At 57.0% G+C, this 16182-nt stretch overlaps 1 protein-coding gene across 4 annotated transcripts in view; it reads right to left on the reverse strand.

Annotated features, from left to right (window-relative positions):
- Positions 1 to 1410: 1410 nt before the first annotated feature.
- The window catches only part of RAB11FIP4 (RAB11 family interacting protein 4), a 117583-nt gene continuing 102811 nt past the window's right edge, over positions 1411 to 16182 (reverse strand). For all 4 annotated transcript variants that reach the window (XM_070562616.1, XM_070562615.1, XM_070562617.1 and 1 more), the window contains 8 exons: positions 14992 to 15091; positions 14642 to 14745; positions 13375 to 13515; positions 10964 to 11045; positions 10343 to 10480; positions 10108 to 10266; positions 8820 to 8963; positions 1411 to 7622 (listed from right to left, as the gene is read on the reverse strand). In XM_070562616.1, coding sequence (XP_070418717.1) covers positions 7506 to 7622; positions 8820 to 8963; positions 10108 to 10266; positions 10343 to 10480; positions 10964 to 11045; positions 13375 to 13515; positions 14642 to 14745; positions 14992 to 15091 — 985 coding nt within the window. In that variant the 3' untranslated portion in view covers positions 1411 to 7505. The remainder of the gene's footprint in view (positions 7623 to 8819; positions 8964 to 10107; positions 10267 to 10342; positions 10481 to 10963; positions 11046 to 13374; positions 13516 to 14641; positions 14746 to 14991; positions 15092 to 16182) is intronic.

The following is a 16182-nucleotide window of genomic DNA, read 5'->3' on the forward strand; positions in this document are numbered from 1 at the left end:
TTTCCCTTGGTGCCACTGATCACCAGGAGTCGGCTGTGTCTCCCCATCCCCCAGGAGGACAGAAGCCTCGGCTGTGTTTTCTGTACCAATCCCCAGTGCCTGGCACAGAGCTCGTCCCACACAGTGGTGCTCAGTAGATTAAGTTGGTTGGTTGGTTGATTTCGTGCCCAGACCCTTCAGGAGACTTTGGCCCCGGCCCAGAGGCTTCTAAAAGGCCCTAAATTGAGGGCCTGGTAAGTTGGTGGGATCCGACCATGAAATACCTTTGCAGGAACTGTGACCTCCAGGGGGTGTAGGGATGGCATTGTCTGTCATGGTACAGACCACCAGGAGACGTCCTGAGACTGCTGAGTGGGGAATGTACCTGTGCAGAGGGCACAGCCTGTACACACGGCAGTGCTTGCTCCCGCCTCTCTCCAGAATAGTGAACTCAGTTGAATTGTGTCCCCCAAAAAGATACAGTGAAGTCCTAAGCCTTGGCACCTGTGAATGTAGCCTGATTTGGAAATAGGGTGTTTGCAGGTGTAATCAAGTTAAGACGAGGCCAGCCCCGGTATCCTGTGTTTTTATTTGCAGAATCTGGCAACCCTTGTTGGGAAGGAAAGAAGGCATGTCAGGAGGATGGAAGGAATAAAGGTGCAGGAGAACACGCAACTGCCAGGGTTGGAAAGTAACTCCTGGTGAGCCTGGGAGGCGTGTAAACCCAATGAGTGGGGAAGCGTCTGCCTGCCCTGGCCAACCCATGGCACTAGGGCCTGTGTGGGGACGTGGGGGGCCTTTTCCTGCCTGTCCTGAGAATCTGGGCCAACAGGGAGGGCAGGCTCATCTCCAGATGCTGGGCCTGGGTGACCTGTGAATCCTTTTGACACCTGGAATCCCATAATATTAAGAGGAAGGGCAGACAAGGAGAGCGTAGAAATCTGGGGGTTTTGGCCATGCAGCTTGGAGCCACCTTGATACTCCAGGGCTTGGCAGGCCCAGGGCTGGCAGCTTGGTCTGAAACCAGGCTTGAGTGGAGGACTCAGGCCCATGAACCAGGGGAGTCACAGTGGCTGACATGGAGGAAGATGGCAGTGGGCCCCCAGTAGAGTGACCAGAGAAGCTGAGAGGACCCTGGGAGGCCCCCGCTGGGAAAGGAACACGGTTGCAGCAAGGACAGTTTCCAAACATCGCAGTCCCATGGCTGGAATGGTGGCATTCCAGGGGCTCCTGGGATCCACATCTCCTCTCCTGGGGATAGCAGGCTAAACTGACCCCTGCCCCACCCTGCCCTGGAGGACAGCACCAGCTATGCTGCTACGCCGGGTGGGGCCTGTTCTTCCTAAGAGAGATTGTCCGTCCTCAGGGGCCCTGGAACCAGGCCTCACCTCTTCCAGCCGCCCTCCCCCACCACAGAAACTCACCACCAAGTCAGGCAAGAAAAGCAAAGTGTTTATTTACACCTTGGTCTGTACACTGGAGTTCCCGAAGAAGCCTGCCTCTGAGAGCCCGCTCCTTTTTGGTGAGAAGCAGACTGGAGGCGGAGAGATGGGGACCCTGGGATGCAGCCTTGGGGCCTCGCCCCACACTCCTCACCCTGCGGCCTGGAGGTGGAGGTCTCACCCCAGCCCCAGAGCTAAGCCTGCTTCCAGATGCAGGCTCCTGGGGCAAAAGACTCAAGTGGAATCCCACGGAGAGTCAAAGCCACCAGCCAACCCCTGGGCGTGAGGCCACAAGTGCCGCTTCTTCCATCCGGGCCCCAGGACACCCAGCCAAGGCAGCAGGAAGAGCCGGGACGCAGGCAGCCAGCGGGCTGTGAGAGAGTCCTCGGCAACGCAGCCCCGGGCGGGCCTGCCACCATCGGGTGTGTGACGGCACCAGGGACTGAGCACCTTCGGCGGACAAGGAAGAGCTCGGCAGTTGTTAATGGCAGGCAGGGCGGCAGAGCAGCCTCTCCCGTCTGCCCACGTGGGGTCGGAAGCTGTTCTAGACACCAGATGGCGGTGGCCCCGAACCCAGGCCCAAGGTCAAGCACTGGGAGCCACATCGCTGGAGCTTCTCCTGGGGGCTGGGTGCATCACCCGAGGGGCCCAGGGAGCTGCTGCAGACCCATGACATCCCCACACCCTAGGTTAGGAAGCGGCGCTCTGCTTTCTATCAATATTGACACCGATACAGGAAGAGGTTCGTGGGAGAAGCTGCTTTAAACAAAGTTACCCTCTCTGGTGTGCCTAAACTAGTTGTAGGCTGGATGAGGGGCTAAGCGGGTCCGAGCCCCCAGGCTTAGGACCATAGTGAAAAGATTCTGTACTGAGTTACCAAGTCTACACAGCTGAGTGAGCGCAGGGGGAGCGGAGCCTCACTCCTGGGTACGCGTGCCGGGAGCCCTGGCCTGGGAGCAGACCTTAAGTGAGGGGACACTCTGTATACATTTATGGGGCTCAGGAAGGGCCAGGGTAAACGAGGAGGTGTAGAAAGGGGGGCAGTGGTGACATGGAAAATCCTGTACAGTGGTGCCAGGGAAGAAAAGGCACAAGGACAACGACCCCAAACCATGCAGACAAAACACAGCCTGTGCAGCACAGCAAAGCAGAAGGTCCCAGAGGAGGCACGGTCTCCCGGGACAACAGCACTTAGATCTTGCAGGGGTGGCCCCGGGATGCCATTCCCAGCCACTCCCCTGCTGGTGGCTCAGGGCAGACTTCCCTCTGTTACAGTCACAGGGAGAGAAGGAGCCTACGAGGTCAGAGCACCAACGTCCGGTGGCGTCACTCTTTGCCAGGGTCTACGCTTTTAGCAACAAGCCTTTCTAGAAAGCAGCCTATTTTCCCAGGTAGGCAGCAGAGAGCATGGCTGAAGGGCCTCAGTGTTATCCCGCCATGCAGGTAGGGCAGCCCCAAGTTTCCGGCCTCTCCTGCTCCCTGCCCTTTCACACACACTCAGAGGAGGATGGCAGGACTCAGACGTCCCTAAGGTCAGCAGAGGGAAGGGATTTGCTCAAAGTCACCAGGGAGGGCGTGGCCCCTCTAGCTTGAGGCCCTCTAAGGGCACGCCAGTCTCACCAGCCCAAAGCTTCACAATGAAGGGGCTGCCCTAGCCCAAAGGAGGAAAGGCTGGGGCACTGCTGGCACAGAAGTCCTGAATGGTCCCTCTCCTCAATCTAAATCTAGCCCTCTAGACCTGCTCTCAAGTCGCTCTAGACCTGCCAGGTCAACAGTCATCTCCTTGGCATGGTGCCCATCCAAAACCTTGCCCTGTTCCAATCACATCGAAAGTTGGCTTTCAGGTTTAAATTTGCTAAAGCATCAAACACATACCCACAGAGCGCAGGAAGAGGGCTTAATCTCCTGCAATCCACCAGGCCCCACACTGGCCTCTGGGGGCCTTTGCCAGTTATTAAGTCCCTCATTGGAACCAACGAGCCCACGCTGTGCCCTCCTGACCTCCGGGATCTGATCTGGCCAGGGTAGAGACCAGACTTGCCAGGGGACTAGCACCTGGAGCCTCCAGAGCCTGCGCCGGGATGCTGGTCTGGCTACTCATAGGAGGAGCTGGGGGTGACCCTCATCCACCTAGCCTGAAAACAGATCAGAGGCCCACAAAGCCAGGGTCCCCGCCTGCCCAGCCTGCAAGTAGGTGACTGCTGTTTCTGAGGCTGCTATCAGGGGGCAGCCCTGCTTGTCAGCCCCTTGCCTGTTCCACTCCCATTCCGGAATGCGCCCGTGGCTGATACATCCCAACAGGTGCCACCCACTGACTCCACGGGCACCAGGAGGAGACCTGCCCACTCAGGTTGGATCCACCAGCTCCTGAAAGCATCTGGCCTCCCACCCTGGGGGGAAGGGATCTGCTAACTTCTCACCACTCGACGTCATAACAGGAAAAGCCACCGACACCCCAGCAGGAGAACTGGCTGTCACCCAGCATCTGGATTAAGAAGCCCAACAGCCATTTCCGCAGTTTTCTCTGCCTCTGGCCAGCATCCTTCTAGCACAGGGGTCTCCACCTTGAGCTGCACGTTAGCATCACTGGGGGGCTCTTGGAACATCTGGATGCCTGGGCCACAGCCACACCAATTAAATACGAATCTTGGTGGGGTGGGGGTAGAGGGTCAGCCCAGCCAGCAGGATTTTTTAAAATTTCCCCAGGTGATCCCAACGCACTGCCCAAGTTGAGAACCACTGTTTCAGGTCCAAGTGCCTCAGGAGGGCCTCGAGCTTTGCATTTTTAATAGGTCAGAAATAAACAAGGTAAATTTCCCTCTGACAATTCTCAAAGAACCTACAAATTTAACATTGGTTAAGTTCGTGCGCTCTGCTGTAGGTAGCCCATTTCGTTGGTTCGAATCCTGGGCGTGGACATGGCACCGCTCACTGAGCCACGCTGGGGCGGTGTCCCACGTGCCACAACTGGAAGGACCCACAACTAAGAATATACAACTATGTAATGGGGTTTTGAGGAGAAAAAGGAAAAAAATAAAATTAAAAAAAAATAACGTCTAATTCTGGTCAATTCAAAATTTAAAACAATTTTTTTTTACTAGAACTTTATTTCTTAGGCCTTCCCACGGAATAGGGCCTGGCTAAAACAGAAAGTGCTCCCTTTGCTAGTAGATGCCGTATATAAAACTCACTCGCTGGCTCAGTGAATTCTGGGGCTTCCGACTGAATGCAAGGAGAGCCCCGTGTCATGTAAAATGTGAGTCTGCTGCAGGACCCCGTGCCCAGGCCCCATGAAACACCTCTAAACCTCAGACAAGTTACTGCTGACTCCTATTTGGGAGAGGTGCCAGGTTGAGCAAAAACAAAAAACAAAACCCACGTCGGACACCCAGTTAAGTTATAGTCACCTGGGAGACCTTAAAAAATTCTGATGCCTGGGCCACAGCCCACACCAGTGAAATCACAACCTCTGGGGATTAGGCCCAGTTATCAGAATTTAAAAAATCTCTCCATTTGAAATATGTCCCAAGTATCGCACGGAACAGACTTCTGCTAAAATTGCTTGCTGTCTACCTGAAATTCAAATTTCCCTGGGGATCCTGGATACTACCCAGCAGCCCCACTACTAAGAGAAAAGGGTAGAAATCTCAAATGGAGGAGGCAGAGAACAAGGGAAGTGAGAAGGGCCGGCCCTCCCTGCACCCAGAGTCAGTACAGCTCGGGAACCTGCCCAGGGGCTGTGGCCTGGGACCGGGGCTTCGGCCCCCCTCAGGCTAGCTTTCCACATCGAAAGGCATTTGAAAAAGCGACATGATCTTAAAAAGCCAATTTGACAGGCTAGGCTTTATAAGATGTATTTCGGCTGAAGAAAGAAGGTTGGGTTTAACTTGAAGTGTGTGCAACACGGAATTCAGTCCCATGTTAAAGTCAGCCCTCTTCCAGAGACCCCACGCACTGCACCGGTCCCCAGAGGCCTCCTCTGGAGTCTGTCCCCACGGCGCCCCCTCAGGGCTGACAGCGTCTGCCGCCCCTCTCCCCACGGCAGAAATTCCTTCCTATGTTGTGACTCTGTGGCCTGAATTCCCCATCAGGGCAGCTAAAGAGCATGTAAAGCTTTCCATCTACAACGCCCGTGGCTGGGACGAGCCCCCACGGGCCGGGCCCCGGGTCTGGCTGGCCTCCCTGCAGGACTCCTTCCGATGTAAAACCCAGGCCCTAGTCACATCCTGATTCGTCCTCCTTCCTTTCCTCTAATTCGTGGCCATTCCTTCCTATGAGCAAATTCCCAATAGACCCCCTCCTGATGCCCTCTCTCCACGGCCGCCTCTTCTTGGACCCTCGGGGGAGCCCAGGGAGGCCAGTGTCCTGAGGAGCTGAGACTCCCAGAAGACTGACCCCTGCCCTAGTCTTCGTGCTGTGGGTGGCCCCAAGTCCAGGCTCAGACCAGTGCGGTCCCATTACGTGCAGCATGAAACAAATCCCACTCATATGCTTAAAAAGAAATCACGAAATCCCACCCACGCGCAGCTGACTGGAGTGGGGTGAAGAGCGGTCCTGGCCACAGCGCCACCTTTGTGAGCAGGGGACACACCTGAGTTCTGGAGCCCCTCGTCACGCTCTGCGGCCCTCTCTCCTCTGCCTACGCCCCTCCACACCCCTCCCCAACATGCCCTGACTTTCCTTTTTACGCTGCAAGTGCTGAAGAAAACAAGAAACTTGCAGGGGGAAAAAAATAAGACCACAGAAATTTGTATACATCTGGAGTAAGGAAACGAATCCCAAGCCACATAAAATTGAAACAAACTGGAAAACGGAAAGGAAAGTACCATATCTACTCCCAGCTGCCTGGAACAAAAGATCGTATTAAAAATCCAGAGTGGACGTCACCAGGATGGAAGACTCAGGTTTTCCTGCAACGTCCTCCCGTGTCTCCCACCAGCACAGTGCTTGTTGCCCTGGCTGGGATACAGGAGTCTTCCTGAAAGTTGGAATGCGGGGGCCTCGCTGCCGAGCAGAGCCAAGCCCAGCTCCCATTCTGAACACCCAACCTGGAGGCGGGCCGTAAGCAGGCTGCACAGAGAACAGCGGCTGCTGAGCAAGGCCCGCTCCCAGCCCGAGGAAACCCTCAGCACGGTCCATCTCCATCGGCGCTTCTCTTCAAATGCAGCCATGGGAAAGGAGGGCCGGGATGTGAGTGTGCTCCTCCCCCAAATCGAGTCTTTGGTTGCCCAATGCCACACGTGCCTTAGACACCCCCATCCCCCGACCCCCTTCTCCTTCCTTTTCATCCCTTCATTTTACACCCAAGGGAATGCTGCATATTTTTCATTGTCTTAAAAACAAAACAAAACAAAACCAGAAAGGGAGAGGTAGGTAAGCAGGGATGGGGAAGTGTACAGAGAACTCTGAAAACACCAGAACTCTTGGAATGAAGGCCACCCCGTGCTGGTGCCTGTGCAAGCCCGGGTCCTTTGGACACACTGTGCACAAGCATCGCAGGGGCTGTCGGCCTGGAGGGCGCTCCCGAGGGCCGCTGCCTCCTCTCTGAGCTTGAGCACCTGGGCTTGAAAGGGGGCCAAAGAGGTCAGCGGGAACACAGCTGTTGGGCATTCGAACTCCTGGAAAAGATCATAATTTTGCTTCCAGTCCCGGGGAAAGAGGGGTGGGGTGCAAGAGCCTGTTGCACGAGAGTATTTCTTAATCCTTGTCCCCAGAGGTAGAATCATTTTATCCAGTATCTGAAACACACTCTTCCAGTTCTTGTTATTACAGTAACTCCTGATAGCACACCTGGCTCCCTCCCATCTCCAGGACCCTCTGCCCCCTGCAAAGGGACCACAAAGTGCATGGACAGCGAACCGTGCAGACGTCCCCTACAGCCACGGCACCATGCTCACCCCTTGCTGTGTGCAAGGCCTCCCCACATACACACCAGTACACGTTACACGGTGGCTAGAGATACGTTTACAGTGTGCGCGTGAGGCCCGGCCCGGGCCACATCCGCAGGCAGGGTGGGCCCCTTGGTCCTGGGGTCCGGGAGGGGTCTGGGGGTCCTGAGGCCACTCTGCAGCTGGCCCCCTTGTCTCAGTGTTTGATCTCGAGGATGGAGGGGTTGTGGTCCAGGATGGCGAGGATAATCTTGTCCATGTACTGCCTCAGCCGGAAGTTGATCTCCTCCTGCTCCTTCAGGGCTTCCATGAGCTGAAGGGGAAGCGAGAGACAGGTTGGAGGCTGGCCTGGGCTAGGGTATGGACGGAGCCCAGATTCCCAGGCTTGCAGTGGGCCAGTGCTCGATGACAGAGGGGCTCAGGAGACCCTGGGAAAGGCGGGCCCTACGACCAGCCTCAGCACTTGATGCTGGGACATGCGTCTAAGCCAGCGGCTCAGCTCACACCCAAGGAGTGTTAACCACGCAGGTGGCCAGGCCCACCCCCAGAGAGTCTCATTTAGCGGGCCTGTGGAGGGGCCCAGGTGTAGGCAATCCTTTGGTAAGGGTTGAGAACACTGACCAGGGGCATTTATAATCAAGACTGACGCCCAAAGTTCCAGGGTGCTAAGCCTCAGAAGGCTGCCAACTGTTTCCTCTGCCTGGAATGGCCCCTTCCCCACCGCTGGCCCTGCCACTGTCCTTCTCCAGGTCAGTTCCTGCCATGTCCTTTAGGATATAACTGAAATGCTACCTCTGCCGCAAGACTGGAGGCCGGTGCCCTGCTCACCTGGGAGCTCCTGGAGGCCAGGTCAGCTCTCAGCTCTGTGTCCCAAGTACAGGGCAAGGGGTTCAGTGGCGGTCTCATGATTTATGTGAAAATGTAAGCAGGGTATTGTGGAGGCCTGGTGTTTTATAACCACACCCTGCTGGGGCAGAAAGAGTGGGCTTTGGCGCTAGAGACCTGGGTCCCTCTCTCCCTCCACCAGTAGGTGATCCAGTGTCCTGGTCTGCTGCTCTGTGACATGGAGGTGTTTACAAAGCCTCTGAGCTGTCAGATTAGATTAAGTGAAGACAGTGCCAGCAGTGGCTCAAGAAATGCTAGCGCCCCTCCCATCTGGGCTGGGGGGAGGGGAGTCTGGTCTCCCCTCACTACATGTCGATGAAATCACCCGGCCCTTTGGGCACATTTCTGGCAGAACTGACACTCGAACTTCACGCTGCTCCCAAAGCTGCGCTCCTCCCACCACACGCAGCAAAGTAGAGCTGATTTAACTCCGCCTGCGGCCAACTCCCCTCCCAGCTCTGCCTGGTCCCTTGGGGTAGCTGCAGACGGGGACTCCCAGGGGCCAGGCCCTGGTCTGCCTTTCCTGCTCGGGGCAGCCTGGGACCCATCATCTCGGCAGGTGGGGATGGGGTAGGACTCCCAGAGGAGGGCCCAGGCCCCAAAGCCAGAGCGAGGGGCACGTTACCTCATCGCGAGACGCTGTGTCTATTTCCGCAGCCAGACACTGGGCTTTGGTCTGAGTGGCGAAGAGGTTCTTGGCTTCGTAGAGGCTCAGACTCAAGATCTGTCCGTTCAAGTCGTCGTTCTGATCCCGCAGCTTATGATTCTCCTGTGCAGTGGGACAAACGCAACATCAGCTCCCTGAAGCATCCAGAACCCAGCGCGACCCACTTCTCTGCATCCGCCATCTCCTGACCCCCACCAGAACTCTCCCCTCAGGTGTGTGTCATGGCCCGTTTTAGGACACCCACAGAGGATGTGGTCTCTGCCTGGCTTGAGGGGAGAAGGGCTGGTGTCTGGGAGGCCTGGGAGGAGGAGTTACAGCCCTGCTCAGGGGAGCCAGGGTTCCAGAGACGAGCATGGCTCCTGGCCACCCGGGCCTCCCTAGGGCTGGGAGAACCAGAAGAGGAGCCCCTGAGGCCCTGTGTAGGGACACCACCAGACAGTGGCTCCTCCTGCAACCCTGGCCCGTGGTGAGGAAAAGCGATGCTCTAGGGTCCCTGGGCTGGGAGGTTGGCTCACCTCCTCGGCTCCTCCCACAGCTGGGCTCTGGAATCTTGCTCCATGGGAGTTCTGTCCACGGGCCAGCCTGTAGTGCCCTGTCCAGACCCCACTGACCAGCCCCATGCTCTAGCTTTCACCTAAAGGCTCCTAAGTGCTCAAGCTGGGGACCTTGGGTGCCCCTCGTGGACGAGGAGAAGGGCTGGGGTTTTAGGATGGCTGTGGGAGCACGACCACCAGCAACTCAGAGGTGTAATTTATACAGCTGTCTCCTGAACCTGGAGGCACTGAGCCTGGGGCTTCCTCATCATCACCCCATCCCTTGCTTAATGCCCCTCCTGACCCCACTGCCCCACCCCCCGACTGGTCTCCAATTCTGGGAGTGCTCCCGGGGACCATCTGAAATGGAATCTTGGGCTCAGGGTCTGCTTTGGGAGAAACCAACACAGCGAGCCACTAATACATGGCTGGATAGTCTCATTCTCCACCCTATGTGCCAAGGACAGAAGAGTGGTGTCTATTTCTTTTTACGGACGCCAAGGGAAGACCCTGGGATTTCCATCAGACGCAGCCTAGAGGTGAGGCACCTTCCTGAGCTGTGAGACGGGGACCAGCAGCCCTGACAACCAGGGGTGCCGAGAGGAGCAGACATGTACGAGAAGGTGGTGCTACAGCTCTCAGCCCCCTTCAGGAAACCCGCCTGGTGGGGACCTGGACGCCTTATCCTGCCAGACAGAGGCTCCCAGGCCCACCTGCTTGAGCCGCTTGACTTCATGCTCCAGCTCCACCTCGCGGGCCCTGGCATTGAACTCGCCCAGACCAGAGGATGAGCTGCGGCCCCTGCCCGGCCGCTCGCAGTCCAGCTTGTACATCTGCAGATGCTCCAGCTCCTTCCGCAGGTCTTCAATGAGCTGCGTGGGAGAGAGGCTGGTTGGTGGGAACAGGGGCGTGGGAGGGAGCCCTGGGGGCGTCTGGCCTGGCACCCACCTCCTGCGTGGCCTCCCGTTCCTTTTGGAACTCGAGGCGGTTCTGCCGCAGCTTGTCCATCATGCGCTTGTACAGGTCCATCTCGTCCTTGAGCCGCAGGCTGGTGTCCTCCAAACGGTCGGACATGCGCTGCCGCTCCTGAAGCCGGGGAGACCAGGCCAGGGGAAGTGTGTGCCCAGAGGAGGTCACCACACCCCAGGGACTTCGCTGGGTCAGCCAACTCGACAAATGGGCAATCAGACAGAGCCCTCTGACTCGTGGCTTAAAGAAATGGCCAGATCCCCTAGGATCCCCTAGGATTCTAGAAACAAGCTAGAAAAATCTCAGGCCTCTGAAGTCCTTTAGTGATGCCAGAGAGAACTTGAACAGGAGGTGGCAGACCAGATAGAAGCTAACTTCTTTCTCTCTTGCTTTTATTTTCCCCATTATACAAGGAAAATTGGAAAAGCAGAAATATAGAAAGAGAAATTATTCATATTTTGCTGCCCTTTTTTTGGGAGGGAGAGCAATTGTAGTAAAATTTCAGAAACTAGAAACTAAAGGCCTTCAACGGCCAGCATCGTGTCTCTGTGGATTCAGCTCAAGATCCAAGCGTGAGAGATTCCTGGATGTGCTGCTCACCTCATCCAGTTTCTCTGTTTGCGACTTGAGCCGAGTCACTGTCGTTCTAAGCTCGGTATTTTCTTCCTCTAATTGCTGCACTCTGGGGAAAGAAGGGCGAAAGTGTCAGAGATGGAGATGATCTTACAATGGGTTGACAATTTGTGGCGATTCTCTGCTCCCTGGAGGAGGTGATATACCAGAAAGCGAGAGAGCGAGCAAGAGAGAGAGAGAATAGGAATAATTGTTCCAAATGTTAATACAGCCTTGAGCTTCCTGTCATCCAAAGCAAAATGGTAAAGACGCTGAATTGCCTTTCTTATTTTTCTGATAAAAGGAAACACTCATTTGTGAATAAGAACACAAGATTCTTTTTGGATGCCTCCTTAGGGCCTGAATCAACACAGAGAGGATGTTTTTCTGCTAAATGAAGAGAAGGCTTCCTGTGGCTGGCTGTGGCAGGGGCCCGCCGTTAGAATTCACAATTTGAAGGCAACCACCGTATGTCTTTCATTCTCCCCCAGCATCTCGCCACGGCTCTTCCCCCTGAGCGCTCACTGCAGCTGCCTCTGACATCCACAGGCATTGGTTCTGACAGTCAAAATCCTCTGTGTCAGTGTTCACAAGGGACTGTCCTAACAGGATTCCATGAGGAGACAGAGCCCAGGGATCCAGGTGGGTTGTTTTTTGAGGAAGATTAGCCCTGAGATAACATCCGCTGCCAATCCTCCTCTTTCGCTGAGGAAGACTGGCCCTGAGCTAACATCCGTGCCCATCTTCCTCTACTTTATATGTAGGATGCCTGCCACAGCATGGCTTGCCAAGCAGTGCTATGTCTGCACCTGGGATCTGAACCAGCAAACCCCAGACTGCTGAAGTGGAACATGTGAACTTAACCACTGTGCCACCAGGCCGGCCCTCAGGTGGGTTTTAAATAAGCTGAGAAGAGGGGCAGGTGAGTTAAGCTATCCATCAGTGGCACCAGAACACTACAGGCTCATTTCTGGCATGGTTTCCCACAGAGCATTCCCTGTCCTTCCCACTGTCACTTCCTCCTTCCTGGAGAGATGGCTTTCTGGCCTCCACTGGGCTCCCCAGGAGAGGCCCCAGGCCAGGACCAGTGAGGAATTCAGACCCACCACCCATGCTCTGACCAGGCCACCTGATAGGGGACTTGAGATGGTGGAGGATGCAAGGAGCAAAGCACACCACATGATGCTGGGAGCACTGTCTGCATATTATCCATGAACAGCGCCCCCTGGAGTTGTGCAAGGGGCACAGGTTAGGAGATGGTTCCCAAGAGGGCTGGCTTTCTGTGCTTTGGCCTTAGGCCTACACTCACACTGTCTTCTTCCGCCACCCATGGCCCAGGCACCTTGCTCAGGCCACCCGGCCAGGCCAGCAGTTAGAAGCAGACAGAGAGCAGTGACACTTAATGAGGTACGAGCCTCCAGAAACAGATGCAAGCCAGCAGCTTCTAGAACATGAGTGAAAACTTAAACTGAACCCTGGTCAATAAAGTTAACAAAGCGGGTCTCAGGTACAGGGAAGTTGGAAGGTCTCCCCGCCAAACTGTGCAGGGGCCTGGCCCCCCAGTCCCCTTCGGGCCTGCTTGACCTCAGCAGGCAGGGAAGTACCTGCCCGCCAGCTGTGAGCCCACCTCCCCACACTCCCTAGACCCCAGGCTGGGCCTAGCAGACCCCAAGAAGGCTCAGCTAGGGACCGGGGACTCAGGGGCCTGAGGAGTACGGGGGCAGCCGTCCTCTCTGCCAGAGGCCCAGGTGGTGTCACCGGGGTCAGCAGCGAGGGCAGTCCTGGAACATCCTCACTGCCCTCGTGTGTGTGCAGTGTTCTGCTGTGCACCAGCTCTCCCGCACTCACGGTCACTCCACAGGCAGGGAGGAACAAGAGATGGGGAAACTGAGGCCTGGGGTGTGAGCCAATATGCCCAAGATCCTTGAGCTGATGGGTGACTGACCCAGATTCCTAGGTTAATACTCCTGTTTCTGTCTCAAGTTCTAACAGCTACACCCAAGGCACAGGAGCCCTTAACACTGGGGCCTGGCTTTTCCAGTTCCCTTAGCCCCTGGGGCTCAGGGTCAGTGGTGAATCTGACAGCAGGGGGCGCTCCACGCATGGACATTAGTCCCAGCCCAGGAGTTGGGGCAAGACCACTGTCGTCTACCGCTCCTCTTGTTGACAGCCAGGCGTGCTGTTTCCAGTTTTACCTAATACGAACAATGCTGCTATGAACACTCTTGGACATGCTTCCTAGAGTCCATGTGTTCAGACATCAAAGCAGAGGTGTCAGAACACCAGGTTTTCCCTCTGGCTCAGTCTTCCCGTCTACAGAATGGGGTAGCGCCTGCCCCACAGGGCTATATCGGGAGCGAGGGCGGATCAGAGGGCAGAGGCTCTGCGGAAGGGCCCACCTGGTGTTGAGCAGCTCGATCTCGGTGCTCTTCTCGCGCTCCAGCTTGCTGTAGGCCTCACGGTGCCGCCGCGCCTCCTCCTCCAGCGCCTGCTCGGCCATGGTCTCCTGATCCTTCACCATCTCCTCCAGCTCGTGCACCCTGAGGAGAGGCAGGGACTCCAGTCCAGGGCCATCTCTCGTGGCCTGTGTCTTCTCACGCCAACACAGCCTGCGGCCATGGGGGAGCCCAAGACCCTGAGTCGCTAACACCCGTGACTGTGGGAGGTGGTGGTGTGGGCACCAGGCCTGTGGGCCAGCAGCTTTGTTGACAGATGAGTTAGAGCCCCCAGGGCACCTAAGGAGAGGTGTCTCAGCCACGCACGCCACAGAGGGGCAGGCCTGGCAGTGGGTCCAGAGGGCAGTAAGGCTGTACCCGAGAGGGCGGGACTCCCAGGGCTGGCACAGGAAGGGATGCAGGCCTCGCCACGGCGGGATGAAACGGCCCTCAGGTCTCACCTCCTCTTTTTGCTCTGTTTGCTCTATATCAGTACCCTTCTGATCCATAATTCAGCTTCTGGCTAGTGGCCCAGAGCATGTCAGCCCTGGGGAAGGGCCAGGCCCCACTGTGGATGTCATGACCCCACTGCTGGTGGCCTGGTTGGTACATCCGTCTGGGACACATTTCACTGGCAACATTCCATCCATGAGGCTGACCTTCTGGGGTGTACAAAAGGTCCCATCTTTGGGCCCTACAAGGTTGAGGACCAGACCCCGGGTGGGCATCAGTTTACTGAGTTTCAGGCCACGCCATGAGGACAACTAAACTCTATGTGCACTGACTTCGTGCAGGTGGCAGTGGGGACGTCACGTTCAGTGGGCGTCCATCGGGAGGCGGACACAGCAATGCTGGGACTCCTCCCACCCATAGCAGGTGCGAGCCCCCCACTCACACCAGCCTCCCCCCCTCTGCAGAGCTTGTCCCCCCGGAAGGGAGGTCGGCTCTCATCAGCGTAGGACAGAGACAGGAGAGTGGATCCCAACTCCTGCCTTAGACCTGCCCTGGGGCTGCAGACCTGGGGCTCAAGGTCAGGCTCCACCTGTGTCCCTGTCCCCAAAGACCTGTCCTCCTGGGCACCCTGTATGGGCAGGGCCATACAGCAAGCAACTGATGTGTCACAGACCCTCAGAGGTGGAAGGACATACGGGCTCCCTCCTCCAGCTTCTTGCAGGGGCCTTAGTGCCAGGACAGGCCTCCGTTCCCCCGCGTCACAGGCCCGGCCCCTGACCTGTGCACTAGCTGGGTGTTCTCCTGCTTCAGCTTGCTCTTCAGGTCCCCATTGGTCAGGCTGTCATTCTCCAGCTCTGTCACCTTTTTTTCCAGGAAGCTCACCTATAATGGAGGGGCAGAGGTGAGGGTGGAGAAAACCTTTGAGTTCGCAGGACTGAGAACCTGGAAACCATCGGACTGACAGCCAGGACCTCCAACTGACCATGTAGAAAGAGAAGGGTCATATTGGGGGGCCACCTACCCCCAACTCCTGGGCAGGGACAGGGTCTCCCAAGTCCCCAGAGAGCTCCCCACTACCCCAGGGAGCATGCACACATTAAACCCCTCCTCCATTCACCCACGACGCACCTTCTCCGTGATGTCATTGTCACAGGAGTCAATGCTGTCCCGGAACAGGTCCTCAGTGCTGCCATTACTGCTGCTAAAGTTGCTGCTGTGCATGAGCTGCCTGCAGGGATGGGGGGAGGCACAGCTGGCTGCAGAGGTCAGCCGTAGACTGGGGTTCAGACTCAGGCCATGGGCTGGGAGAGTAGCCAGTACCCCAGGGAGGGTGCAAGGAGCCCCTCTCAGGAGGCTGCCCCCACCTGGTCAGGAGAGAAGAGGTGCCTGACCTCTGACCTCAAGAGATCATCCAGCTCAGAGGACAGCAGCCAGGCTGCTACGCCCCTCCTGAGCCCATGGCAGACATGGCCAATCCATCCCAGCTCTAGCCTGCTGCTCCATCGAGCCCACAGCTACCAAGTGACCAGAGCTGGTAGAGCCCTTCCACCCTTTCCAGCTGGAAAACTGCCCAGCAAAGGCAGCCTGGCTCCACATCCCAGCAGGGGGTCTGGGCCTCCTGAGCCCACCCAGCAGGGCTCAATGTCCTCCGACAAGCTGGCTCCTGCTACATCTCTGGGGATCCTGGGGGAGAGAGACACACCCAGACTGTGCCGGGCAGTGGGTTGGTGAGTGGGGCTAGAAACAGGCAGATGCTGTCAAGGTAACCTTTGCCTGAGGCAAACCCGCTGCCTCTCCCCAGGGGCTCCCGCTTCCCTCTCCCGACAGACAGCAGCCAGGATCTGTGCCAGGAGGCCATCCCACATCAGCTCCTGGGCCAGAGCCTGCATGCTCACTGGTAGCTCCCAGAGCCCTGGGGCCAGTCTGCAGGAGGACCAAGGCAGGATCCTGGCAGTCCTGGGAAGGCAGCCGTTCAGAATTTAACCTGGGTCTAAGGGACCAGCTTCCATGGGACACACTCACGCCCCATCCCTGCCAGCGGCAAGCCTGGGGTCTCTGCTGGAACAGCCGCCAGCTCCAGACGGTGAGGAAGAGCACTCACGCTAGGATGTGGGCCGCGTCTCTCGGGGCATCCCTGGCGTGCCTGGCTGAGGCTGAGGCAGCTGAGGGTTTGGAGATGCTGACCGCTGCCAGAAGGAGCAAGGGGTGGGGATGGAGGAGGCTGGCCCTTCTTTTTCAGAAGTGGGTCTCCTCTGGCTGCTCCACCTGCACTGCCCTGGGATGCCTCACTCTCCTCGGCTCAATCAGCCACACTGGCTG

This window comes from Equus przewalskii, chromosome 10, assembly GCF_037783145.1.
Source record: "Equus przewalskii isolate Varuska chromosome 10, EquPr2, whole genome shotgun sequence".
NCBI lineage: Eukaryota > Metazoa > Chordata > Mammalia > Perissodactyla > Equidae > Equus > Equus przewalskii.